This window comes from Carettochelys insculpta, chromosome 5 (assembly GCF_033958435.1).
Source record: "Carettochelys insculpta isolate YL-2023 chromosome 5, ASM3395843v1, whole genome shotgun sequence".
NCBI classification, from domain to species: domain Eukaryota; kingdom Metazoa; phylum Chordata; order Testudines; family Carettochelyidae; genus Carettochelys; species Carettochelys insculpta.
In genome coordinates, this window is record NC_134141.1 from 91,296,907 (window position 1) to 91,324,732 (window position 27,826).

At 41.5% G+C, this 27,826-nt stretch overlaps 1 protein-coding gene across 3 annotated transcripts in view; it reads right to left on the bottom strand.

The window, feature by feature from the left end:
* Window positions 1–27,826, bottom strand: part of RNF180 (ring finger protein 180) — a 140,995-nt gene that overhangs the window by 85,177 nt on the left and 27,992 nt on the right. For all 3 annotated transcript variants that reach the window (XM_074994269.1, XM_074994268.1, XM_074994270.1), the window contains one exon: window positions 22,310–23,245. In XM_074994269.1, coding sequence (XP_074850370.1) covers window positions 22,310–23,245 — 936 coding nt within the window. The remainder of the gene's footprint in view (window positions 1–22,309; window positions 23,246–27,826) is intronic.

Below are 27,826 nucleotides of genomic sequence, written 5' to 3' on the forward strand. Positions count from 1 at the left end.
TCTGGTGCATCCTATGTAGGGCTGCTTTAACCCCTTTTCTGCTAGTGTGGTGCAGCCACTCATCACAAAGGGATACACTGCATATTTTAGCAGGTATTTCCATATAATTAGTCTATTAGACAGACTAGGTAAGTACAATAAACACTCCTGGTCCGGAAATGTATGATTATACGGAATATCTCCATCTTGACAATGACACTGGCACAATCATCTAGGAGCCTTTAGTATATTTCTCTACTCTTAAAATATATAGACTTACCTAAAGGAAATGTGGAATTATCAAGTAGGCTATAACTATTTATATAGTCACCAACATAGTATGAGATAAACTAGTTTCTACGGAAGACTTGTAGGAAAGTACAATAATTAAACATTGAGGTTATCTTGAATTCTCATGGATGCACTGCTGGCCTCCTGCAAAGAAATATTTCTGTTATAAACCAGATGAGACTTGTGTTGTGCTACAGGTGAAAACAATAATATATCATCACAGTAACTATGAAAATTGTATTTTTGTTTTTCAGCTCAGTAATTGCCTGTTTCACAAATGTGAAAAAATCTGTATGTGCCAAGAATAATTCTCTTATCTGATGTTTTTTCTTAAAATGCATAAAAGCAATTTCTATTTCACTACTGAGTGGTGAAACCTGCCTTTGTCTATACTGTATCCCATTCAGCACTCTCTTTCATGACTGTCAGTCCTGGCCAGTATTTAGACCCACCCAGTGAAAGATGACATCTTCTTCCTCAGCGTCTTATGAATGCTTGGAAACATGATTTGTCGATCCCCTTATTTAACTCTTCCAGAAGCCACTGTGTTAAATCAATCACACAAAAGAAATGTTCTTTACCTGAATCTGACCCAATTGCTGGTGCAGCAATAGCATTTTAAAGATTTTCCTAAATAGGAAAGCTCTCCATTTTGTCTTTGTTTCTGCGTTTAACCCTTTAAAGAACAAAACTTTATCATAATATTTATATATAATAGCATATTTTGATTTCCTAGAAGCTTCTTGAATTCTCCCTTTGTCAGAGATGTTAGAGCTTTTAAAAAAAGGATTGTTCCTGTTTCTTATTCAAGATTCTTAAACACAATGCTTCTAAACCTGTTTGCTCTTTCAGTATATACTGGATCTTCTGCTGTATGCGGTTGCAATATATTAGAGATCAGTCAGTTTACTTCAAGTTCATGTGCTACATTCAATTCAAGGAACCTGGTGAGTTGAACATTCTAACTCTGAGTTTATTCTCCACTGTTTAATGTTTTATTTTCTTTCTTTCATGATGGTTGCATGATAACCAACTCACTTCCCTTTTGATGTTTTAATCAGAGATTTCTGCTTACTACTTCCTGGAATTAAAATGGCCCTCAAAGTCTGTCATTTGTGTGATCTTTATTTCAGATTTTTTTTTATCTAAAACATCAACTATGAAATGGACACTGTCAAAGATTGTTTTTCTAGTATTGTACTTCAAAGGACAATGGTGTACTGTCCCACTTCTCCCACTTCCGGGCCTGAGACAAGTTGTCCTACAGATGAAGATAAAGGCTTGCAGATAAATGTATTGTCTTCTTACTTGCTTATACTGGATTTAAAATGTCTTTTGGATTACTGCCACCACCCCATTTTTGAGACATTGATTTTTATAATGTTTTACCCAAATTATAAACTAAAACTTTTATACTTACACAGAATTAATTCCCATACAATGGAAGATGCTGAAGAGACACATCTTCCTCCTCCCATTGCTGCCTCCATTCCTCTTCTAACAGATTAATTTTAGTCCCCAAGTCCCTTTAGTCAAGTCCTTTTTGCAACATGAACCTTATTTGGACCTCTTTGGCTACAAAAAATATCAGGCATTGTGGTCCCTTTCACTCTGGACTCTCATGGAAACCAGATAGAGGAATGCAATAGTGAAAAATTTAATGTTGTTTAACTGTTTTGAACCACAAAAGGTCTGTGTTTCAGCAGTGTTTTGAGAAAGGGGTATGATTTTTAGGGGTGAAGAGGAAGGAGAAGCACTGTTGTTTAATATGAATCATCTTTCTCACCGCTAATTAAATGTAATTTCTGAACATGTAAGATAACTGCTTAATTGGTATTCTTTCTTGTCTTTAACTATTCAGTACATTCAAGTGCTGTACTGCTGGTATAATTTTATTGGCATTCTGGATACCATACAACAGATCCAAATCTTGTTAACCAAGATCACTAAATTCCCATTCATCTGAATGGAACATGAAGGAAATCAGGCTTAGATCCATATTAATACTTAGATCACTAAGCATTACGTTTCCACCTCTGCATGTGTGCTGCTGCCTCACTGTAGGTGCCTGGATGCCTATCTCCAGCCTAAGGCTCAGAGGGTGAGAGAGAGAGACTGATCCTGTAGCCTGGTTGTCAGGACACACAACTGGGAGATGGGAGACTCAAAGACCCTGTCCCTGATCCAAAGATTCATGGAAAGCAGAATATCTGCAACAGGAGAGACTGAAGGAACCCTACATCAGAATATCCCATAATTCAGTGGTTAGAGTACTCTTCTGAGAAGTGGGATTTTGGGGTTCTGGGTTCAATTCTGACTAAAAAGGAAAAAAAGATTTGAACAAACATCTTCCACCTCTTTTGTCCCTCTCAGGAATAACAACTTGGATTTTCCACTCTGTAAGTGCTCTGAAGACTAAGACAAAAGTTATGAGGTAGACATCAGCACCATCTCCTCTGATAATACTGTGTAGAGTGAAACAGGTGTCTAGGCTCATTCTCACAAGGAATGACATAAGACCCAAAATTTTCTGATTCTAGGTGAGGGGTTTCTGCCTGTGAACTGCCAACAGAGACAAGCATTTTCCTGCAGCACGTACATAGGTACCTAACTCCAAGAAAAGGATGGGTCTTAAAATACTGCCCTCTCATCAGAATCTCCTACTGAGTAACTTAGGCTACGTTCAAATTATAGGGATTTGTTGACAGAAGTTTTTTGCTGGAAGCAAAAATGACAAAATGGCCAACCAGACGGACAGCAAACAGGGCTGCCCAGCGTCCCAGAAGCCCTCTCTATTGACAGAAAGCCCCCCAGAACGTCCAGACCAGCTTTTGTCAACACATCTCTGCTGACAGAGTCATTATGCTTCATGCAGAGCAGGGTAACACTGTTGACAAAAATACTGTGTTCTGTTGATTTACCATTGACAGAACACCTTGAGAATCTGGATGCTCCCCGGGTTCTGTTGATAAAACATCAGTTTTGTCGACAAAACCCTCTAGTGTACACAAAGCCTTGCATATTTCCCTGTCAGGTGTGAGGACTTTTGTGGATCACACTCTTAGGTCCTACCTCCTCATTAAACATATATGACTTGACATCCAAGAAAGATTTTGTGGATAATATTGTTCCTTTTTCTAAGCAACTAAAGGTTAGGTGTTGCAACTACAAGTCGTTTTGTGGATCCAGTCCTTATCTACAATGATGCATTTAATTTTAGTATCTAGATTGCATATTTGAGTTACCATTGACATTTCAGGGTCATCTGATAGGTACCTGTATACCTCTGACTGAATTCTGCCTGTCCCTAGAAGGAATACATACTATCTTGTGAGTAATTTTAAAGCATTTCACAAGCAGTTGAGAGATCTGAAATTTAATATCAATGTGAAAATCTGTTATTAACCAAAACTTTTCACTGGAAGGTTATGCAAATGAAAACTTTCCCAGTTGTATAGCTTTTGAGCCTTAGTAAGTATTGAAGTCCTTCCTTGTTTTGAGCTGTGATTTCGCTATAAATCATACACCTAAAAGAAAATAAACATAAAATACCAAATACATGGCACATGCATAAACGCACAAGCCTTATGTAAAGTCAAAAATCACAAAAGGAGGTATACACAGATACTGCAGGTATATTTAAGTTTTTTGATTAGTTATAAATTAGTTTTTCACAAAGCAGAGAGACTATTAATAAAAGACTATGTATAAGAACTACTTTTGACTACTGAATACAAACAGCTCACTAAGCCAAAATTTATCCTGCCTTTATTGCTTCAATTAAAAATACCAAACCTTTCATGGGAAGTAAAAAAGGTTTAAAGTTATCCTATAGTCAAACACTTAATATAAAAATAGTTCGTACAGTACTGTCACTAAATTGCTATACAATAAACCCTTTTTTCATTTGTTTCAGGCCAGATGTATAAGAGAAATGTATTATTCTTTTGTACAGGAACATTAGATTAATCATATTCGAATTCCATTTAATTAGCCCATCTTATTGAAAGCACATTTAATTGTGAGATACAGACTACCAGACAATGCATCTTTGCAGTTTCTTATATGCCCAGTGATTATTCAGAGTTGCCCAAAGTGATAATTTTTTTGCAAATTAAAAATTCACACTGTCCTTTTCCACCATGAAGCCAGTGAGAGCTCCATGACAGTCCCAAGCCTGCATAAAGGAGGAGGGTTGGTCAGAAGTGTGTTGATGCACTGACCGTCAAACAACAATATGAATGAAATCTGATGCCAGTACAACCAAATGTTAAAAGATGCTGGCTCGGACATCGCCCAGATAAACAAGGTCCATGATACCAGTCAAGTGATCGGGGTTGGGTCGATAAGTTGGCTACTAAAAGAAAATTACACCTAACACATATGCTATCCATTGGAACAGGGAATGTCCGAACACTGTGGGCAACTGGAAAATTAGAGCTGCTTCGGAAGGAAATGGAGAGATATCGATGTGATATACTTGGACTGGCAGAGATGCGTTGGATGGGATCAGGAGAGATATGCGGTTGTGAAGTCATTTGGTCAGGAAACGAAACGAAGCACGAAGCAGGAGTTGGATTCCTTCTTAGCAAAACAGCTAGAAGAGCATTATTAGGATACAAACCAGTGAGTGCAAGAATGATGGTCGCGCGATTCGAAGCAAAACCGTTCAACATCTCAGTCATTCAGGTGTATGCACCCATGTCAGACAGTACAGAGGAAGAGACTGAGCTATTTTATAAAGACTTGACCAAGATGGTGGAGGAGATACCAAGGAAAGATGTGTTGATCATCGGAGGAGATTGGAATGCGAAGGTTGGAACAGATAATGAACGTTGGGGGACAGTCATGGGAAGGTTTGGATATGGAGAAGGAAACAAACGAAGTGAGAAACTGTTAGAGTTTGTTAGAGCATGAGATGGTGATTTGCAACACAAGATTCCAACAAAAGGACTGTAGGAAGTGGACATGGCGATCGAATTATGGGAAGTCCAAGAACATGATAGATATGATTTTGATAAGAAGATGGATAACATCAGTACAGGAGCGTCGAACTTTCCAGGGAGCGGACATAGACACAGACCACAGTCTAGTGATCACAAACATCAAGATAAAACTCAAAAGAAAATGTAAGACGCAGTTTAAGAAGAGAAGAGATGTGAGGAGGCTATCTGAGGAAGAAACAGGGAATGCATACAGAACAGTGCTCAAAGAGAAGATTAAAAATATCGCCACAGAGAAAGACCTAGATAAGAGACTTGCAGGGATAGCCATCGTTATAGAACAGGCAGTTGAGCAGACTGTTCCAGAAGAAGAAAAGATCAATAAGAAGTGGATTACCCAGAAGACACTGAAGTTGGTTCAAGAGAAAAGAGCGTTGAAGATCAGAAGAGATGTTTCTGAGATGGCAGAACAGCAATACAATGAAATGCAATGAGGTAAGGAAAGTAGCCAGAAAGGATAAGGAGAAATGGTTAGAGGAGCAATGTGAAGATATCGAGAGGCATTACAGCAAAGGTAAGACCAGGGAGGCGTATAAGACAATTAGGAATATTAACAGGAAATGGGAACCAAAGCAGATGGCAATCAAAGATGAGAACGAAGAAGTGCTCATGAACAGGGAGATTATGCAACAATGGACGAGACATTGCACTGATCTATACAAAGCACAGTTGGACCCAAGTGTCTCAGACAGACTGATGGAAGAATTGAAAGAGATATCTCCACTGAGCATCGAGAGTGAGATCGATATTTCAAAGGAGGAGTAGAAAAAGCAGTGCAACAACTAAAGAACAACAAGAGCCCTGGAAATGATAAGACCACGGGAGAGATGATCAAATATGGTGGAAAAGGCATGATTCAGGAAATACACCGACTATGTAATATAGCATGGAAAGAAGGGAAGGCACCTAAGGAATGGACAAGATCTCTGCTAGTGACCATGTACAATAAAGGAAGTACATTGGAGTGCAAGAACTACAGAACAATTGCCCTAACGAGTCATCTAGGTAAGGTGCTGACGATGATACTGACTGAGAGATTAAGATCACAGATAGAATAACACATAGCAGACGAGCAAGTAGGGTTCAGAAAAGACAGAAGTACCATACAGCAGGTATTGGCACTAAGACTGATAGCGGAGAAAGCTCGATGAAAGAACAAAAACGTATACACTTGCTTTGTCGATCTTCAAAAGACATTTGACAGTATAGATCAGAAAGTGACTTGGGCAGTGTTGGAGTCATACGGAGTGGATAGTAGACTAATACGGTTGTTGAAAGATATCAATGATAATGTGGAGGCAGTGGTGAGAACATGTGGGGAGTTGTGAAGTTGGTTTAAAACAAGTAGAGGTACGAGACAAGGAGATCCAATATCGCCAAGTATCTTCATCGCACATCTGGAGAGAGTGATGGACAAGATCAAGGAAGAGGTAGAAGGGACATCTGTGCACAGGAAAAGAATTAACAATTTGAGGTTTGTGGATGATATAGATATCATTGAGGAAGATGAGGAGAAGCTAGAGAAAACAGTGCGGGTGTTAAACGAAGAAGGGAAGCAGTATGGACTGATTATGAACATCGATAAAACAAAAACAATGGTATTTGGAGATAAGGAAATAGGAAGGAAGATCATTGTCAATGGCACTGAACTAGAAAATGTAGAGAAGTTCACATATCTGGAGAGCAACATAACGTATGATCTAGACTGGAAGAAGGAAATAGTGACTAGAATAGTGAAAGCAAGAGCGAGTTTGAAGGAGATGGATAAGATCTGGAAAAGCAAAGCAATTAGCTTAAGAACAAAGCTGGGCATCTTGAAAATGTGTGTATTCAGCAGCATGTTATACGGATGTGAGACATCGGTGTTAATGAAAGATTCAAAAAGAAGAATATTGGCATTCGAAAGGAGTTGTTATAGAAAGATTCTGAAAATAGGATGGATGCAGAAGGTCACCAATGAGGAATTATATAGGAAGATACAGCCGAAAGAGAACCTGCTACAGAAGGTTATAAAACGGAAGCTACAACTATTTGGACATATTTGCAGAAAGAATGATGAACGAAAAATCAAGACCTTAGTATTCGGCACAATGGATGGTTCGAATAGGAGAGGCAGACCCCACAGAGAATGGGTAGATGATGTAGTAGATTGGTGCGCAGCCAGTCTACAGAAACTAAGCCACTCTGCACTGGATAGGGAAAGATGGAAGGAAATAGTGAGAGAGGCATCAGACACCAATGGGCACTGAGCCCACGGTTATTGATGATGATGATGACTGTCCTTTTCTAAAAAAAAAAAAAGATGGTTTCCTACTCAGAGTAACTGTGGAATACCCAGGTCTGGATGTTTGTTAGTTTAGATTCCAAGAAAAGTGATTAAGTCAAAGTAAAATTTACAGTTTTGAAGAACTGAACTATTTATCATCCGGCTATAACGGAAGGAGGACGGGAGATACTGGATGTGGTTTAATTAATCCGTAACTTTATTATTAACTCTCTCAGAGTATCAAGCAGATAAAAGTATCAAGTGAGCCAGATCCCTGAATCTCACTAAGGTCCCCCCACCTTACAGACACCCATTGCCATCTGATGCTGATCAAACTTGTTTCTGTCAGCAGTAGCACCCTCCTCTTCTGTAATGTGCTGAGCTGAATGTCCTGACTCTTGGACAACCAACTACACCCTGTAAACCATGCACTGCTGTGGAAACAATCTCAAGCACCTGAATCAATGCTCTGGTGACTGTCCAACCTGCAAACACAATCAGCTCACCCACAAGGGTGTTTTCCTTAGAGGGGACCCTCTTTTATAAGCTGAGAGACCATCTTGAGATCCTCCAACCCCAGTCCTGGGTTCAACCCTTGCCAAGTGGCAAAGATCCCACTATCTGGTCTTCCATGTCTTCTCCAGCCCCCGTCTGGTAATCCTGTGCTGAGTTTGTAAATCCCTCCCCTCCCTGTTCAAGCACTTGTGTTCTGCCTCGCTGGAACAGGGAAGGCATCCTACCTCTTTCTCTTTCCCAACTGCTCTAGTTTGAGGAAAAGCCTCAAAGTCTGAAATCCAATCCCTTCTCACCTCTTCCACAGACCGCCTGTCACAGCGACCAGGAGCTGGGGTTGGGTCCTTCCCCACAATCCCCTTATCCCTGCTTATCTGATACAGCTCTGAGCTCTTTCACTAACTGGCTCCTCCTCCTCTTCTCTTCCAACGTGCTTGCTTTGCCTTCTGCAGACTGAGTAGGGGGAAAATTTCACCCTACTTCCCCACTCTCAAGTCCTGTTCCCATGTGACACCATGCACACAGGAGAGAGGCAGTGGTTGTTGCTCTATGCTGCTGCTCCGCTTGGTCTTGGTCAAAGAGGGCTTTGTCCGAGTGGCTTGTACCTGTATAATCCCTGCTCTCTTCTGGTCACCTGGGGAACAAGTGAGCATCCCAACCTTGACTCCCTGTGTGTGCAGCAACTCCCATTGTTCTCCATCACTTGAAGAGGCATACCAAGTACCCTGCTGAGCCAGATAATTTTCTCTCCCCCTACACACACATTTAGGGTGTGTCTACACTTGCATTCTTCTTTTGAAAGAGGTATGCAAATGAGGTGAATTAAAATGCAAATTAGATGTAAATTTGCATACTCAGCACCTCATTTGCATATTCTAATTTCAAAAGAGCTTCTTTTGAAAGAAGAAAGCCAGTGTAGATGCTGCTCTATTGAAAGTAAACCCCATCTTCGAAAGAATCCTTTTTCCCGTTAAATAAAAGGAAGAAGGATTCTTTCGAAGATGGGTTTAATTTCGAAAGAGCAGCTTCTACACAGGCTTTCTTCTTTCTAAAGAAGCTGTTTTGAAACTAGGATATGCAAATGAGGCGCTGAATGTGCAAATTTACACCTAATTTGCATTTTAATTCGCCTCATTTGCATATCTCTTCCGAAAGAGAAATGCAAGTGTAGACACGCCCTTAGGCTATGTCTACACTAGCCAAAAACTTCAAAATGGCCACGCAAATGGCCATTTTGAAGTTTACTAATGAAGTGCTGAAATACATATTCAGTGCCTCATTAGCATGTGGGTGGCTGCGGCAGTTCGAAAGTGATGTGGCTTGCCACCGCGTGGCTCGTCCAGATGGGGCTCTTTTTCGAAAGGACCCAGGCTACTTCGAAGGCCCCTTATTCCTATGAGCAGATGTATTTCAGCGCTTCATTAGTAAACCTCAAAATGGCCATTTGCATGGCCATTTCGAAGTTTTTGGCTAGTGTAGACACGGCCTAAGGGTGCAATGCTGTCATTCTAAGTTCAAACTGGCTCTCCAAATGTAACACAAAAATGTATTTTTACGAGGAAGGAAGGTTTCTCTTTACCACCACGAGAATTAATGATCTCAACAAATTTATTGGGGAATTGCTTCATATTCATGCAGTATTGCTATTAAGTTCCTGTTCTCTATTACATTCCAAACGCAGTCCAGATTTCAGCTTTGAAGGCCTCTGTTACATTTATTCAGTACCTCCATGTTAAGAAAAAAGAAGTATTAAAACTCTAAAATGTATTATTTGTTGCTTATTTGCTGCTTAAAAATATAAAATAATTGTTTCCAATACTTGATGAGTCCACAAGTCGGGATAAACAATATTCACTTGAAACGTTTTTTGAGCCCTAAACCAGTTCTCTACCAAGGGCATACAACATACCCCTTGGAGTATGCAGAGGTCTTCCAAGAGATACATTAACTCATCTAGATGGTAGCCTAGTTTTACAATCAGTTACACAAAAACCTCACTACTGAAATTATTACAAACAAAAATATCATACAATCACTTGTTTACATTGCTGTATATACTATACACTGAAATGCAAGTATAATATTTATAGTTCAACTGATTTATTTTATAACTATATGGTAAAATGAGCAAATAAGCATTTTTGTGCTATGACATATTTTTATGTCTGTTTGTAAGCAAGTAAGTGAAGTGAAACTTGGGATATGCAAGACAAATCAGACTCATGAAAGAGGTACAGTAACTTAGAAATGTTGAGAGCTATTGCTCTAAACTCCTCATCAACAGTGTCTTGGACTAACAACAAAAGTTCAGCAAATATGTTACTCATAAACTGCTGGACTTCAAAGCTGACTACTGTCAATTAAAGATATGCTGCTATCAAAGAACTTTAGTCAGACCCCCGCAAAATCTCAGTTTCTGTATTGCCTCATGTCCAGCAAGATGTCAGGATCTGCAAGGATGGCAGATGATGATGAAGCCTTCCACCCAACCTGTGCCGTGCTTGCCACAACAAGTTATGTACTCACTTTTGTGAATGGAATTTTGTTCATACAATGTTATGCACCCTGACTCGTGCATCTGCAGTTGCTTCCTTGAAGAAAGTACAAATGATTTAGGTGAACAAAATTATACCTACAAACACAGAGCCCAGATCTGAAAACCAAGCTCCAAAACAATGAAAAATTATTCAGCATGATTTATCATAAATGATATACGACTGAGAACAGAGACATTCATTAGCTGGCACACAATCAAATTACAAGTATTTTTTGCAAAAGCACTCTTTCTACAAATTCGTTTAGTACCCAAGATTTTCTTTTAACCATCTGTTGAGCTTTTTTCTCCACTTACAAGAACCCAGTTCTGTATGCAAGAAGCATGCAGTACTGCCTAAAGTAAAAAGGTCATAGAAAAAAGAACTATTCCCAGAGCCAAAGAAAAAACTACTACTTTCCAAAAATGTGTGTTCTTATAGTTTAGCAAATCCCTTTTTTAAAAAAAAAATTAAGCTGCTTCTTTTGAAGTCCACCCCAATGAAGTGCCAAGTGCCCCAATTCCAATTTAGTTCAATAGGAATTGCGAATACTCAGCATCTCGTAAGATTAGAAGTGTGTAAATAAACCTTTTGCCATTATTTCTAACACTGGGATCTAATCCCAAACAAGATTTTAAAAGAGGAGTTCTTAGGTACGCATTTAACTTTTAAAAAACTGAATATAAAATACACTAGAATATTAACCTATGCATATTTTATACAGTAAATGGTAAACATCCTGGGGCAGATAGGTATTACTTCGTTTGTTTCTATTGCAAAAAGCTCATCTGTGGCACTAAATTAATAATAAATATTAATCCTCCTTTTCTTTCATGAATAGCACACAATAAACTTGCATATACCAGGTTATTTGGGAAACTGAAGGAAAGGAGAGGTAACTTATCTTGTACAATAACTTGGGATTTCTTTGAGATCTATGTCCATATGGAGGCTCCACTTCAGACACGTATGTGACTTTGATTGGAGACTTTTCATAGCGACCATTCAAGTCACACATGCACCCTAGATATCCTCGTGTCTTGCAGCAAGGGTATAAAGGGAAGTGTGAAATGAACTGCCATCAATTCCTTCTCTGCCTCAAAGATCAGAACAGAAAGACTCTAAAGTAGATGGGATGAAGGAAAGGTGGTAGAGCAACCACAGGGGCTCTTATGGGGGGTGACTCCTCTCTTGCCTTCTCCCTGCAAAAACTGCACACTCTCACTTCATTGTGCCTTCATCATGTCTTTTTGTTTTGTATTCCCTCCACCAATTACACAATGATTCTTGTGAAACAAGACTATTTACAATAATCTCAGAGGAGTAGCTGGTTAGTCTGTAGCTCACAAAAAACAAGCAGTCCTGTACCACCTTAATGACTAACAAATTTATTCATTAGGTAATGAGCTTTCATGAGTAAGACCCACATCTTCAGATTTTCATATTTGGAGTTAGATAATCAGAATCCAGGGGTTATATAACTGGGGGCAAAAGTCAGGGGTGGGGAGGAAGAGTCAGCTGGAGGACTAAGAGGCTGTTATCTCTGATGCTCTCTGTGAACGTAGCTATTTGCTCAGGAGACCTGTACCCTAAAGGTGGCCCATGCAAGCCAGAATGATCAGCGAAGAGGCTCATATGGGAAGAGAGAGGGACCAGTGGAAGAAGTAAATTAAGTGAGATGTGTGCTATTCCTACAAAGGTGGGGAAATTGCCCTGGTAATATGTAAGATAACTGAGATCCCTGACAAATTTAACCTCAGGCTTAACAGAAACAGAACATGACATTGATTCATGAAACCCAAAACTGCAGGCAGTCCCCATCAAACTATTTGGGCAAGATGCCACAGACTGTGTTTGCAGTACAGCATTCTCAACACCAAAGTGCCTCATTTACTCCTATACCTGTTGGCTGTCTGAGCTCAGCCACACAAGTTGGGCCTGCGATACTTGATTATCCACCTGGAGGTACAGAGCCCATTTGGAAGAGTGTGAAGTTTCTGATGGCCATGCTGGTGGTGGTAGGTCCATCTTTCTTGAACTATGCTCAGCCCTACAGAATTATTATAGTCCTAAAAGAGCTGTCACAATGGGTCTTGGGTTGTCAGACATACTAGTCAAACCAGAGTAATGAGGCAGCAGTCTTCATCTGGCTAGCTTGAGGGTACCTTGAGGTCTGAAGTAGGAGAAACTGGATATCAGAGCCATGAGTCAAATGCTGGGATTCAAGCTTAGTTGGAACATCCAGAAATCAAGGTACTACAGCCAGACACACAAAGCAGAGTCCTCATCAGAGTGCAGCCTACGTGTCTGGACAGCTTCCTGTTCTTGCTGCTGGGATTTGGCCAATTGGATATCAAGAGCAGATGTTATCTGCGGGCTGGGCTATGTAGTTCCCAGGTAAGCAACTGTCAATAAATTGCAAGGCAGAGGGTTGGAATGAGGCTGATTCCATGAACCCTACAGACCAAGGTGCAAGACATGTTGGTCATGGCAACTAGGAAGTGACTGAGTTGAAACATCTATGCTGTTTACAACTCAATAAATTTTCTCATATTTGCAGGCACACAAATTCCAAGAGATCAGTGATAAGTGCTAGAATCCTTTTAGGAGTACAATGACTCATAAGTGGATTCACTCAATGCTTTGGATATGGCAAAGGAGAGATCCGCAACAATCCATCAGGATCCCCAGTGAATGATGCCAAGAATCACAGCACATAAGAATCACTGTTGACTCTGAATGCTCTACAATGTCAGCTGCTTCTAGGGATACTATAAAAGCAGTTCTCACTAAAAAATGACCTGCACTATCGATAGTCTGAAACAGCTCTCATTGTTCTTGAGGCAGATGGGCAATAAAGGCATTGAAAATCTCATAGTTGGTGTAGTTGTATTTTGCCATCAGGAGTTTGTAACTGTGAATTCTAAATTGTAGTGAAACAGAAAAATAAATTTTGTGGACAAACAACCTCTGGTGGTCCTTATCATGACAGATAAATGTTAAGAGTGGTGTTGCCAATTACATTCATTGAATGCATGAATTACCAAGGAGTATGGAGCTGTATACAGGAACTCTGACTCCTTAAGGAAAAACAGTACTTTTTATCAGCTCTCTTGCAATAGAGGGTACGGTAGCTGGAATCCATCAAATTGTCTTTGCAAGTTTGAAGCAGAAGCTTGTTTGTATGCAGAGTTAGGTTACCAGTGGAAAATGTTAATTAGTTTATGCTGAAACTCATTAATCTCTTCCAACAGGATCCGAAGAGTATCTGCAATATTCTCAGACCCTGATATTGCTTAAAATCATCCATGCCTGAGTGGGATAGTGGCATCACAGCTTCTCTGTTGGGTGAACCGACAGAGATTTATATTGGGGCTCGGAAAGAAGCTACGTCTATAGCCTCATCTTCAAAAGATTTCTTTTGAGAGGGTGATTATTGGGGGAGGATCTGGAGGACTAAGAGGCTGTTGTCTCTGATGCTCTCTGTGAACGTAGCTATTTGCTCAGGAGACCTGTACCCTAAAGGTGGCCCACGCAAGTGAGAATGACAAGCGGAGAGGGACATATGGGAAAAGAGAGAGAAACACCTTATGGTGAAGGTGTCAGCAGAGGCAGCTCTGGATTGTTAATCAAGTGACCCCTGAGCAGAAACCATGCAGTCAGATGAGTTCCCTCATCATAGTCTGGAGGAGGGCAGTTGTGGGGCAGATGATTGTGGATTTGCAACAGGGAGTCTGTCCCTTTGATTGGGCATCAGAATGCATGTCGGTGGCAGGGAATGGTTCAGTGACAGCAAAAAATGAGAGTCTTGGAACAAGAATCTTTCAGAACACATCAGTACAGGTGATTCATCAAAAACCACCTAATATTTAGACTGTCTTTATATCACGAGTCCCAGCACATGACCTTCTTGCCAAGATTTGCATTTTAAAAGCTAATGTCATAATTTCTTATAAATGAGTTTAATCTGAGTTTAGATTAACATTAGTTGCATAAGGAAACCTAATTTTTAAAAAACTGATCATGTATCTTATTAGACAGACACTTTTTAATATCAATGTCTTATTGAAGAGATACGAAAACACATATTACATGTCAAGTTATAAATTAAAGCCAAGAGCCCAACACTTTTCCTTGACTTGAGTTGCAAAGATCCCACCCAGTGAGCTTCTGTAAATTCTAAACAAGCCACATATTTTTCCTCTAACTAAATAAATGTAAAGCCAAATATGATCAAATCAAAAGAAAGGCAAAGATAGTTCCCCATCTGAGCCCTTTTAGCCAGTTTATCAGAAGCTTCGGACCAGGGCATACTTCCAATGTGCGTGTCTGCATGTTTGCCTAATATAACAAGATCTTCACTAAAGTCATCTTATAATAGAAATGCTGCCAGACTGCTGGCTACATTAACTGCAACAGGCACCACTGTTACTCTTAAACTGTATGACCACTAGAAATAAACATTAACTATTCTACTGTATAATCTTTCTAACAGTATACTGTACTAAACCTATTTCCTGAGCTATACTGTATGCTGTTCTTTCACAGAAATTAAGTTTTCCATCATTTTGCAGTAAGAGGAAGTTTGGTGCCCCCTGCTGTTAAAAATACAGTTTAGCCATTACATCCCATTCTACGCAGTCCTCTATATAGTTTAGTAACAAAAGGCAGAAAGTACAGATACAAGTCAATCATTGAACTATCTCTAAGTACTACTTATGATTTAAGGCTGTCGAATTTTAACATGATATTCACTAAACATGAACCTCATTAGAACAAGAAAATGTACAATTATGACAACAGCTGACAGTGGTGCCTGTAGCCATATACTCATTATGTACCAGTCACAATGGGCTCCTCAACCCCTCTGTCATGGTACCAAAACTGAATGAGTAGCACTTGAACCCCTGTACTTAGGGTGGAGAAAGGAGAAGAAGGTGTTATAGCACTGTTTATGTCTGGTCTTGCAGCCCCATGGCACAGTGAGAAATAGAATAGCCAGCACTGACCCTTCTTACCACAGCTATGGGGCCAGTACCTGAATCAGGTCTCTCTCCTGGAGGCCCACCCAGCCTTGCCCCCCAACATGCAATCTGCACGCACCTTAAGGATAAAGCGTGGGGGCAGAGCGTGGCACAGGTCACAGCACTGAGATCCTGTGGCCAGCAGCTGCCGTGGGAAATGGCTCCACAGAGACTGACAGCATACCATGGGAAAAAAATCAGTAGACTGTGACAAATTCAGCCCTCAGTGGACTCAACCCAGAGAATAATCTTCTGCATTTGTAAATGTATTTGTCCAAAGTCTGAAAAGATATCTTACTTCTCTCATTCTCAAGCTGCTCGTAGGAGGAAAAGGTTTAATTAATTAAAAATAAATAAAAATGAAATGCACAATACACTTGTGTAGAGGAGGATTAGGATAAATTCATCTCATATCAGGAAAATAGTTCTGCACAAGAGCACTAAAGTGAGAGGTTCCAGATCTAAACTCTTTTAATCAATCCCCTATAAGCTAATGCATGGTTTTTTTTTGCAAATTTTTATCATGTGATTGCTAAGTCTGTGGTGACAATCGAGCTGAAATCATGACACTGGAACATCACAGAACAATTCACTGTTCAAAAACCCTTTCACTTGTGGCTCCATCCACATCTTCTGGTGCTAAGAAGGATGGTAAAAGGTGGGGTGATAAAGCAGGACCAGTGAAGGACGCCTAGGAATGAGGGCCAGGTTCACAGATTGACCAGGGGTGGGTGGGTAGGGGAAGGGTGTTAAAAGCGGAGTGGTAGTAATGAGGGAGACTTTTCTTTTTTTCGTAGGGTGACTGTCCATCCCATTTTTAGCAGGGCAGTCCCTTATTTAAGCTGTCTCACAGGCGTCCTGACATTTTTAAAGAAAATAGGCAAACTGTTCCCTGGCCTGGCATATGGTGTCTTGGGTTGGCAGCCTCTCCTGACAGGGAACTCCTCCACTGGGTGGCCGCCCTGTTCCCTGGAGCTCTGCACCTTGGGGCAGCAGATCCTGCTGCTGGGGAAGCTCCTCTCTAGGGCAGCTGCCCCATTTCTCGGCACCCCACAGTGGCAGCCCCTGCGGCCAGCAAACTCCACAATGGGGTAGCTGCCTTGTTCCCTGGTACCCTACACTCAGGGGAGGCAGCTCTCACTGCCAGGAAGCGCCTCCACCAGTCAGCTGCCTCGTTTGCTGGCCTCCCATGCCTCAAGGAGGCAGCTCCTGTTTCATTCCCTGCCCCCCACCACTGGGAGGCTTTGGAACATTCTCCGCCCCCCCCCGAGAGTTCTGCAGTCCCCATCTTCCACTCCCCTTCATTCCAGCTGCCTCCCCACTGGAGGCTGCAGGGCCACCATCCCTGGTGCCTCAGCCTGGAGCAGCAGCCCCAGTCGCCAAGATGCCCTGGCATGGGACAGCAGCCCCGCCCGCATCCCCAGAGGCCACTGTCTCGTATTTCCATAGGTCAGCGTGGTCACCCTAATTTTTTGTGATGTCAGACTAGTTTATGTAGTCTGTGCTGTAATGAGAATGTGACATCACAGAGACAGATGATGTGAGTGATGACTGCACAGGTTGCCAGGTGTATAGAGAGCCTGAAAAGCACAATTTATAAATGATAGTTTAAATATTCCATACATAGGTCTAACCTTAATGCAACATTAAGGCTGAGAAATCAAACAGTCTGAAGTCAGAACACAGAGAATTAAGACAGAATTTTTAGTTCTTCCACTTAGATATACTTTAAAATCTCTCTGTATTGTTACAACCAGAGCTGTAAAGATAACAGGTATTTTTGGTTTGGTGCCAATTCCAAAAGTCTAAAATATTTCATTTGGGGTTGTATGAAACATGGCAGACAATTCGAAAAGAAATTTCTTTTTATCTGAGTTTTTGTAAATGTCAATATTTTAATAAGATCAAAGTAAATTCAGAAAAAGTAAGTCACTTCAAATTAAAATGTTTCATTGTGAAATGATAAAATTTTATTTTTGTTTCAGCCAAAACAATTTGGCCATTTCAATTATAAATATATGAAAAAAATGGTACTATTAATAGGTGATGGCTTCTCCAACTGAAGAACCAGATCTGCTTTCCTTCTACTGTCCCACTTTTGCCCTCTTCTAAAAACTCTCTTAAAAATGCAATTTTGAGTTTTAATTGTTTAACCTGTCAGAGTCAAAGGTTATTACCCAAATTCCAGGGTATTCAAGTAAGCAATTTATAAGATGAGGGAACTCAGGCCACGTCTACACTACAAGATAAGGTCAAATTTTTTAAGGTCGATATTTTTAGCACACCATTTTGTAAAGTCAAAGGTGTATGCCCCTGCTGTGCGCATAAGTTTGATGGAATGCTTCCCCAGTAGGGTGGGTTCCTTCAACTCCGACAGTTCCTGTCACCCCTTTGCATTCTGGGTTAGGCTAAGTGCCTGACGGGACAAAAAAAGTACCATGGGTGGTTCTCAGTATATGTCGTCGGCTTCCCATGGTGCACTTATCTCCTCCATCCCAACTGCCCCTGAAGTTTAAAGCAATCAATTAAGTCCTGAAGCACTGAGTTAACAGTGCTGAATGTAGTGGCCTGGTGTCACTACCTAGTATTGTTAAGATTACATATCCCCATAAAAACAAAAAAGCAGTCCAGTAGCACTTTAAAGACTACCAGAATAATTTATCAAGGTGAGCAAATCAGAGAGTAGAGGGGGCAGAAGTGTTGGGGGGGTGGGGAAATCAAGAATTAGATAAGGCCAAGTATGCATAAGAGCCCCTAGGTCATTATAGGGGCTCTTACACTTACTCGGCTTTATCTAATTCTTGACTTCCCCCTTCTGCCCCTCTACTCTCTAATTTGCTCACCTTGATAATATTTTTCTGATTTGTCAACCTTGATTACTATTTTTGGTTCTCTGTGCCTTAAACATTGAGGCTACGTCTACACGTGCACCCAACTTCGAAATAGCTTATTTCGATGTTGCGACATCGAAATAGGCTATTTCGATGAATAACGTCTACACGTCCTCCAGGGCTGGCAACGTCGATGTTCAACTTCGACGTTGCTCAGCCCAACATCGAAATAGGCACAGCGAGGGAACGTCTACACGGCAAAGTAGCACACATCGAAATAAGGGAGCCAGGCACAGCTGCAGACAGGGTCACGGGGCGGACTCAACAGCAAGTCGCTCCCTTAAAGGGCCCCTCCCAGACACACTTTCATTAAACAGTGCAAGATACACAGAGCCAACAACTAGTTGCAGACCCTGTATATGCAGCACGGACCCCCAGCTGCAGCAGCAGCAGCCAGAAGCCCTGGGCTAAGGGCTGCTGCCCACGGTGACCACAGAGCCCCGCAAGGGCTGGAGAGAGAGTATCTCTCAACCCCCCAGCTGATGGCCGCCATGGAGGACCCCGCTATTTCGATGTTGCGGGACGCGGATCGTCTACACGTCCCTACTTCGATGTTGAACGTCGAAGTAGGGCGCTATTCCCATCCGCTCATGGGGTTAGCGACTTCGACGTCTCGCCGCCTAACGTCGATTTCAACTTCGAAATAGCGCCCAACACGTGTAGACGTGACGGGCGCTATTTCGAAGTTACTGCCGCTACTTCGAAGTAGCGTGCACGTGTAGACGCAGCCTGAGTCTGTTCTGGTACGGCTATGATCTGAAGAAGTGGGTTTGTCCCACGAAAGCTCATCACCTAATAAATTATTTTGTTAGTCTTTAAAGTGCTACTGACTGCTTTTTTGTTTTGGTAGTATATAGACTAGCAAGGCTATCTCTCTGTTAATATCCCCATAAGAACATCAGTGATTTCTTGATTGGACACTATTTCTCTGATCTGAATAATACCTATTTTTAACTGTTACCAGACATACTATTTTACAGCTGGGAGTTTAGAAATCCTGCCTGAGTTTTATATTGAGGACATTCTATTATGTACCCAACAAATTTTAATTAAATTCATTCCTTAATTTCCTTTGACTTAGCAATAACTTTGTTTGTTATAATATCTGTTCCTGGTCATTTTGTCTAACCTCTCATGACTCTCTGGTACAACAAAAATATTATCATTTCTTAATTCTGTTCTTTCATTTTATGGTTTCAGTAAATGGAAAACTATAATTGCATTCACACTGCTATTACATAATTTGTAATTTTTTAAAAATCTGAATGAGTTTAGAGTAACTACAGACTTTATCCAACAGTGAGATATTTTCAATGGAAAAATCATTAGAATATAAAGATTGCAGAGGAAAAATGTCTTGGGGCTAATAGTCCATTGACTTCCATATTTTACAGTATTTCACACTACGTAAAGCATGTGTAAAATTTTATCAGATCTCAGTGGTAAGATTCTCCCCTACTTTGCACAGTATAAATAGCACAAAAACTGCAAGGCAGCAGAGACTCAAACCCCTTGATATGTTAAAAATTCTTAAAGGCTGTTGCCTTTTATGTTGAAAATAATCTGTTTCTATTGCTGTATATAATCATTTTATAAGCAATAGTTAAATGTAAAAGTCTTCTGACACAACTTTAACAAATTTTACCTGACTGGTAAAAGTGTGTTAAGCTAACTCTATAGTCAGCAACTCTTGAGAATCAGGGCTTTCAGTTTATGAAAACTTGGTTCAAGTTTGATTGGTCACATTTTGCAACTTTTGTGGCATGAGAATCCCACTACAGATTTGTTTCTACATCACAAAACTACAGTAAACTCTTTCATATACGGCAGCCCCAGGACTGGGAGGTTACCAGATATTCAAATATTCTGGATAATAGAGAAGTATACTTAGCAATGCATAACACTAAAGAAAAAGAAGATGAAGTACACTCATCCCTCGCTATACGAGCACAATTGGTTCCTAACTTTTTGCTCATAGGCGAAAACTCATAAAAGGGACACTAAATTCCTATTAAGATATTGTAACTGTATCTGATTGGTTCCAGGTGCTTGGAATGGCAGCAGATGGCACTGCTTTTGAAAGGTAAGTGAGCCTGGCGTTGTGTGTTGAGGGTGGGGGGGAGAATAAAGGCTGTGGGGCAGTATGGGGACATGAGTGGGAGGGAGGGTTAAAAACGGTGGGAGGCGGGGTTCAAGCTGTTGCAGGTTGGGTATGTGAGGCCGGTGGGGTTAGGCTGCAGTGGTTCGGGTGCGTGGGGGCTGGCAGGGGATTTAAGTTGCTACGGTTGAGGCGTGCAGGGGCCAGCGGAGGGTTTATGGTGTGGCGGTAGGGGTGTGAGGGGCCAGCAGGGGGTTTAAGTTACCACGGTTCAAGTTGCCATGGTTCAAGCGTGTGTGGGCCAGCGGAGGGTTTAAGTTGTGGTGGTTCGGGTGTGCGGGGGCTGGCGGGGGGTTTAGGTTTCAGCAGTTTGGGCATGCGGGTGCCAGCAGGGGAGGGGGTTTAAGTTTCAGCAGTTCGGGTGTACAGGAGCCAGCAGGGGGTTTAGGTTTTGGCAGTTCGTGTGCACATGGGTTAGCGGGGGGTTTAAGTTGTGGTGGTTTGGGCACGGGGGGGCCGGCAGGGGGTTTGGGTTTTGGCAGTTCGTGTGTGCGGGGGTCAGTGGGGGGGGTGGTTAAGTTGTGGCGGTTTGGGTCTGTGGGGCCGGCGGGGCGGTCAGGCTACAGCGGGTTGGAGCCACAGGGCAGGGGCAAGTCTCGTATTAGCGGGGGGAGTCCACTCGTCCAGTGAACAAAAGGTCAGTAAATGTGTCCCTCATTTAAGCAAGTACTCGTAAATAAAGTACTCGTTTAACAATGGATGAGTGTATTAAGAAACAAACAAAAAGCATAAACACTACTTTATTTGCTAACAATAGGAGTATTGTACACTGTAAACTTTACTGCATTTGCTCTACATATATGTATTTACTTTCACTATGCTATACTTACAGAAAACATAACTAAAATTAACTTTTGGTTAAAACGCCAATTATTTGAGAGTTCCGGACAATAGAATGCCAACTTGGAAAGAGTTTACTCTACCAGAAATTTGACAGAAACTAATTAGACAAGTAGACTCAGGAACATTTCAGTCTTTAGTCACAAATCAGCATTGCTACACAGAGACTGTGTCGACATAGCAAGTTTCTTTGGAAAAGCTGGGCCTTTTTAAAAAAGAAAAAAAACTCACGGAGCGTCAATACACAAAATGCGCTTTTTCAATCTGAAATCAAAAGATCGTGGCCCTTTTTCTGGTGGCCCTCTTCCTCTCCCAGATTAAAAAAAGCACCTTTTTCTGAAAGATTCTTTTGAAAAAAAAGTGTGTGTAGATACTCCATGGGCCCTTCTTTTGAAAGAGCAGTCCTCATGGCACTGGATTTTTCGACCCCTGGGCCATTCTTTCGAAAGATCAGGGGTCGTGTGGATGCTCTCTATTGAAAGAGTGAATCAGTCTTTCGATATGCTTTTTTGTGTGTGGATGCAATCTTTTGAAAGAAGTTTTTTTGGACGATCTCTTCTGGAAGAACTTCTTTCGAAAGATCGCTGTAGTGCAGATGCAGCCTGAGACAATAAACTGAAATGGAAAAACCAAATATGTAGGAATGGTCCACAACTCTCACTTTCATGATGCCTGGCTGCAGACAGTATTATTAATTCTTATTAATCTTTCACAATCACTAAAAGAAAAACATTTAAAAAAAACAACTCAACGGTGCTCACTTGTTGGCACACCAAATTTCACAAGCCAAGGGATTTTTCATTCGTTTACCTGTTTCTGTAGCCATCTTTCTCGCTTTCTTTGTTTCTTCCTCAAATTCTTCAATTTGTTTCTCTCCCTTTTGTTCAGTTTTTGTCTGACATCAGACATGGGAAAATTATCAGGCTGCAGAAGATCAACAGATGTGATGTGTTGCTGCTCAATGTCCTCTACTACAGCACTCCCAGATGAAGAGAGGTCCATCATGAAAGGCAGCTGGTCAGCAGTGGAACTCCCAGAACACTGTTCAGAAGCTTCAAAACTGCAGTCCCATTCTGTCTCTCTGTATGTTAATGCACTGCAGGAAGTATCAGAATCATACAGGGCCTGAAAGGACTTATTATTTCTATGGGACTCTAACTGCAAGCTACCTCTTATGTAAACGGGTTGTGTTTCATTTTGCCTGTGGTAAAGAGGCCCCCTACTGGCAACCCCATATAAATTAGGCAACAAGACTAATTTCTCTCGGCTATTCAAATCCAAACTATGTGCTTTTCTATGACAAGTTTTTACAGTGCATGTATCATTAATGGGCCATGAACCTGAAGGACTTTTTTTTTTATTAAACACTTTGAAGTGCAGTTTTTTACTGTTCATCTCAGCGCTGGTTGCTCTCACCTCCAGGCAAAGTGCATCTGTTAGTCTTCCAGTACTATCCATATTTTTTGCTATGAATGAAAGCTCTTGATTTCTGGGGCCCATAATTTCACCTGTCTTCTGGGGCTGTATTTTGTTGTTAAAACTAGATGGAACTTTGCAAAGTGACATGTTTTTCACTGATGATCTTGCTAGTCTAACTGAACAAGCTGGCTGATAATCAATCCGACTCTTGCACAGATGTATATCTGCAAATAGGCCACAAGAACATTTTGTACTGCTGACAAAGTTAAAGCCTCCCAGACGGGCCCCACAGAATGGGCAGTTCAATTTTCCAATCATCCACTCTGCCTATAAATGAGAGGAAAAAAAAATGAGTTAATTGTAAATTAAAAAGAAAGCAACCACTATTTTTTCCCCAATAAAGGTACCTGCTTTTTGTTTTGTGAGTGACAAATAACAGACTGCACAGTAAAAACCAAACCGAACCAAACCTAAATCAAACTAGACCTTTGAAAATTGTCATTTATGAATAGACGGGGAAAAAAACCTCTTATTCTAGAAGTGTTGTGGACAGAGTGTGGATAGTGATGAATCATGGATTAGACTCTTTAAATTAATAAATCATTGACCAAAGCTCATTGTGAATTATCAGGTAAAACAGCCTGTTTAAGTCTTCTGAGATTTCCCACAAGAATGAATAAATCTCCACATATCACAGACATTCAAAAGGGTTATTTTGTACTACAAGTGACAATGTAAAGTACCAGCAAGGTCTTAAAAATCAGAAATTCATAGCAGAACTGCCATCAGTAATGGTACGCTGAACATTGCAGGTACTAAAACACATTTTTCAAGTAGTGAATTTTAAAATGAAGTTGTTTTCATAAGTGAAATTATCAACAATATTTTATTATTTTCAAGTCACTGCTTCCTTCATTAAGGGAATACATGCCAAACCTGCAAACACTCATGCCCATTTGTTACTTACAAGTGGAGTAGTTCAGGGGTGTCCAACATGTGGCCTGTGGGCCAGAATCTGGCCTCTGGAGCCTTTTTTATCTGGCTTCAGGAGCTGGCAGTGGCTCCATTTTTAAAAGGCATTTGGATGGCTCCAAGACACATGTGGCTCCTGCCTCTGCCACCTGACTCCTTCTCCAGCTTCGATACAATGCGAGAGGGGCAGAGAGAAGCAGCAAGGGGTATGTGCACTGGAGCTACATGTTTTGTGCTGTTCTGTGCATGCATCTCTCCCCAGCACTTGGAGGGAAAAGCACGTGGCAACGGCGATGGTAGAAGCAGCAGCGGCTCCGGTGAGTTGCCGGCACTGGATTATAGTGCGGGGAGGGAGGGCTGGCTCTGAAAGAGGGGAGTGGGGACTGGATTAAAGAAGGGGGTCTGGGGGTGCCTGGCTCTGGAAGAGAGAATGGGTGATTGGGTTAAAGCGGAGACCTGAGGTGCCTGGCTCAGGAGGAGAGGAGGAGGAATTGGGGATTTTGCATGTCTGAAAATTGTGGGTATTTGAGGTATTACAATTTTTAAAAAGGGGTATTTTGATTAAAAAAAAAGGCTGAGAAACACTGGAGTAAAACTTGATTGGTTTGACAGCCAGCAGGAGGGATCCAGCCATTAAACCAATTAAATTGAGTCCTACTCTTTCAGTGTAGCAGGGTGGTTTGAGCTGCCCCTGCTGCAATACTCATGGAGGGAGTAGGAGGGCTGGGCAGACCTGCACATCTGTGGTGAAGAGGAGACAGCCCAGGGAAGGAGCAGCAGGGGGTGGTAGCACACAGAGCTCCTGGGTAAGTTAATCTTGGGTTTGAGGGAGCCATTTTGAGGCTGCAATGGGGTTAAGCCTGGGGGTGGGCATGGGGGCAGTTTGGGACTGCCAGGGGTTTAAGCCTGGGGATGGGAGGGGGTTGGTTTGGGGCTATTTTGTGTTAGGCCCCAGGAAGATGTAAAAAATTGCCCCGATGAAAAAAGGATGGACACCCTTGGAGTAGTTCAAATCAACATATAATCTATTCAACTGAACTTTTGTATGAGTAATGTAAAATACATTCATGTGTTTGCAGGATTAAGACCAAGTGATTAGACAGCATTATAGAATGTAGGCTAGACATTTCTAACTCAGGAATGCAAAGTTAAGCATATTGTAGGAGAAACTAGTAGAATTGCCTATTACAATATTAAGGTTGCCTGACTCTTCCTGTTATGCCCAGGGTGTACAATCTGGGGAGCATGCCCCCTCAGGGGGGAAGGACGGGGGACAAAATGTCAAAAGGGAGATGACTGTGCTGCGCATCGTTCCCCACCCCATTGCTTCTGTGCACAGCTATGTTGTGCTCTTGTTCTGCGCTGCTTGCCTCCCTGACTTTGGCTTCATGTCCAGTCCCCTCCCAACCATGGGGGCCCTCCATTACCTCCCTGCAGCCTCTCTTAGCTCAGCTGCCCGTCACCCTGCCCCCACCCTCCATAGTCTCTGATGTTGTTTCTGATACTCTCCCTCATGTTTTGCAGAGGCATCTGAGTGGGATAAGAGATGCCCACTTTAGCGACACAGCCCCTTGTTTCAGCTTCCCCAGAGAGACTTTTTTTTTAGTGCAATTATGTTGATCTTTTGTTTAGTTCTTTCATTTAACTTTAAAAAGGCTGCTCAGAAGGCCTGGAAAAGAGGTTGGGAAGGCTTTTAAATCAGCAGGGAGCTGTTGTTGTGTTGGACTCCTGAAACATCAAAATAAACTACCTGGGACTGCTGGAGTTGGGAGGGCTCTTTAAACAGAGTGAATTTTTTTGTTTTAATAGCTGCCAGGGATGGCTGGAGAAAGTGGTTCTTCAAAGATGCTTTGATCTGTGTAGTGTGTATCCGCTCTCCCATTATGTGCACTGTACTTTCACCATTGCAGTTTATGTTGCTGCCGTAAGGGATTTTTTTTTTCATATTAACGTAACAAAAATTTCTGTTAGTTTGGATTTTAATAGACAGGTTAGGAGGCCCCAGCTAATTGCAGGGATGAAAAGGGGGGCCTGATTTAAAAAGTTTGCTCGCTCCTGTGTTATGCAGCTTGTTTTCGAATGCTTATAACTTTGATAGATTTTGGACAGAAAGTTTCTATAGTTTAGCCATGTCAGGGAACAAGCTTAAGGAAAAATAAATTGGTCAGCAATGTTAAAAAAAATAATTCTGGAGGCCTCTTCTTTGAGAAGCTCAAGGTGAAGAAAGAGGACTAGGACAGACACAGATTGCTGGTGATCATGCAAAAGGGGTCAGTCTTAAGGTGCAGACAAAGATCCACTGGAGCATATTTCTCTCTAGGGCTACATCTGCACTAGCCCCAAACTTCAAAATGGCCACGCAAATGGCCATTTCAAAGTTCACTAATCAAGAGCTGAAATGCATATTCAGTGTTTCATTAGCATGCGGGCAGCCGCGGCACTTCGAAATTGACACGCCTCGCCGCCGCATGGCTCGTCCCGACGGGGCTCCTTTACGAAAGGATCCCGCCTACTTCGAAGTCCCCTTATTCCCATGAGCTCATGGGAATAAGGGGACTTCGAAATAGGTGGGGTCCTTTCGAAAAGGAGCCCCGTCGGGACAAGCCGCGCAACGGCGAGGCGTGTCAATATAGAAGTGCCTCGGCCGCCCGCATGCTAATGAAACACTGAATATGTATTTCAGCGCTTCATTAGTAAACTTCGAAATGGCCATTTGCATGGCTATTTCGAAGTTTGGGGCTAGTGTAGGCACGACCTAGAGCTTGGAAGACAACCTAAGATCCCCAGCTCACCATGTCTCTGCCATCAGGAAATATCTGTAAAGCCCAGTGACAAAGTGTTATATATATATATGGTGCCAGTATATGCAGATAATGACAAATTATGGCAGATGTGAGTAATCTGTTATCTGAAGTGACAGAGGACTGTGCAATAGATCTAAAGATTCCTACCCCATTGATTAACTTAGTGAGTGTCACTATAATGTCAGAAGATAGAATTACCGGTTTTTTTCCAGTCTACTTTTTTTTTTTTAAACTTAGGAAATTATACACAAAAAACTGTTAAAAGACTGTAATTAAGGTTACAAAAAGTCAAGCACTCGGAAATTAGAAATGACTGTGCAACCTTAATTTGTTTCACTTATGCGGACATATTATGACACAACCTTTAATTATAGGATCACATTTTTTTTCATAAGATACATGTACAGACTCACTTAGTGAGCAATGATTTAATATTTTTTGTTTTCCTCATTGTTCAGTGTGTAGCCCTATATCTTATTTCCTGAACAGTATCCAGATCCTGCTCTGAAGACAGAATTATTAATCTCCTCATAGGCTTTCTTATACTGTGCAACATTACAGCGCAGGTTGAACCTTTCTAGTTTGGCGCCCTCCAGACCTGACAATGCCAAACCAGAGAATTTACCAAAGCATAGGAGATCAATATTGTCCAGCAGCTTTACCAACACTTCAACTGCTTACTAGGTTCTTAGAAGACATTTAAAGATAAATTAGAGCTAAACTGCAACACAGAACACTGAGAGACAGGGCTGTTGGCTGTAAATAAACTTTCTGGAACCACAGAAAACTTGGCCACACACATGAGAAATGCACATTCAGTGAACTAAAATCAGGCTGAACCACAGATGTTGCCAGACCAGAGAGTACCAGATTAAAGAGGTTCAAACTGTACCCTAGTGCTTCACAAACTTGAATTAATTTATTTTCGTAACATGTTTGTGAGATGGGCAGATACTACCCCATTTCATAGAGGGCAGAATGAGGCACAGAAAGATAAGGTCAAAACTATCCGCTAATTTCGGGTGCCCAGTATGAGACATCTAGCGCCTGATTTATCAGAGTATTTAACATGATGCTGCACTTCACATATTCAAAGCACAGCTTCCGCTGAGTTCAACTGCTACTATGTAGA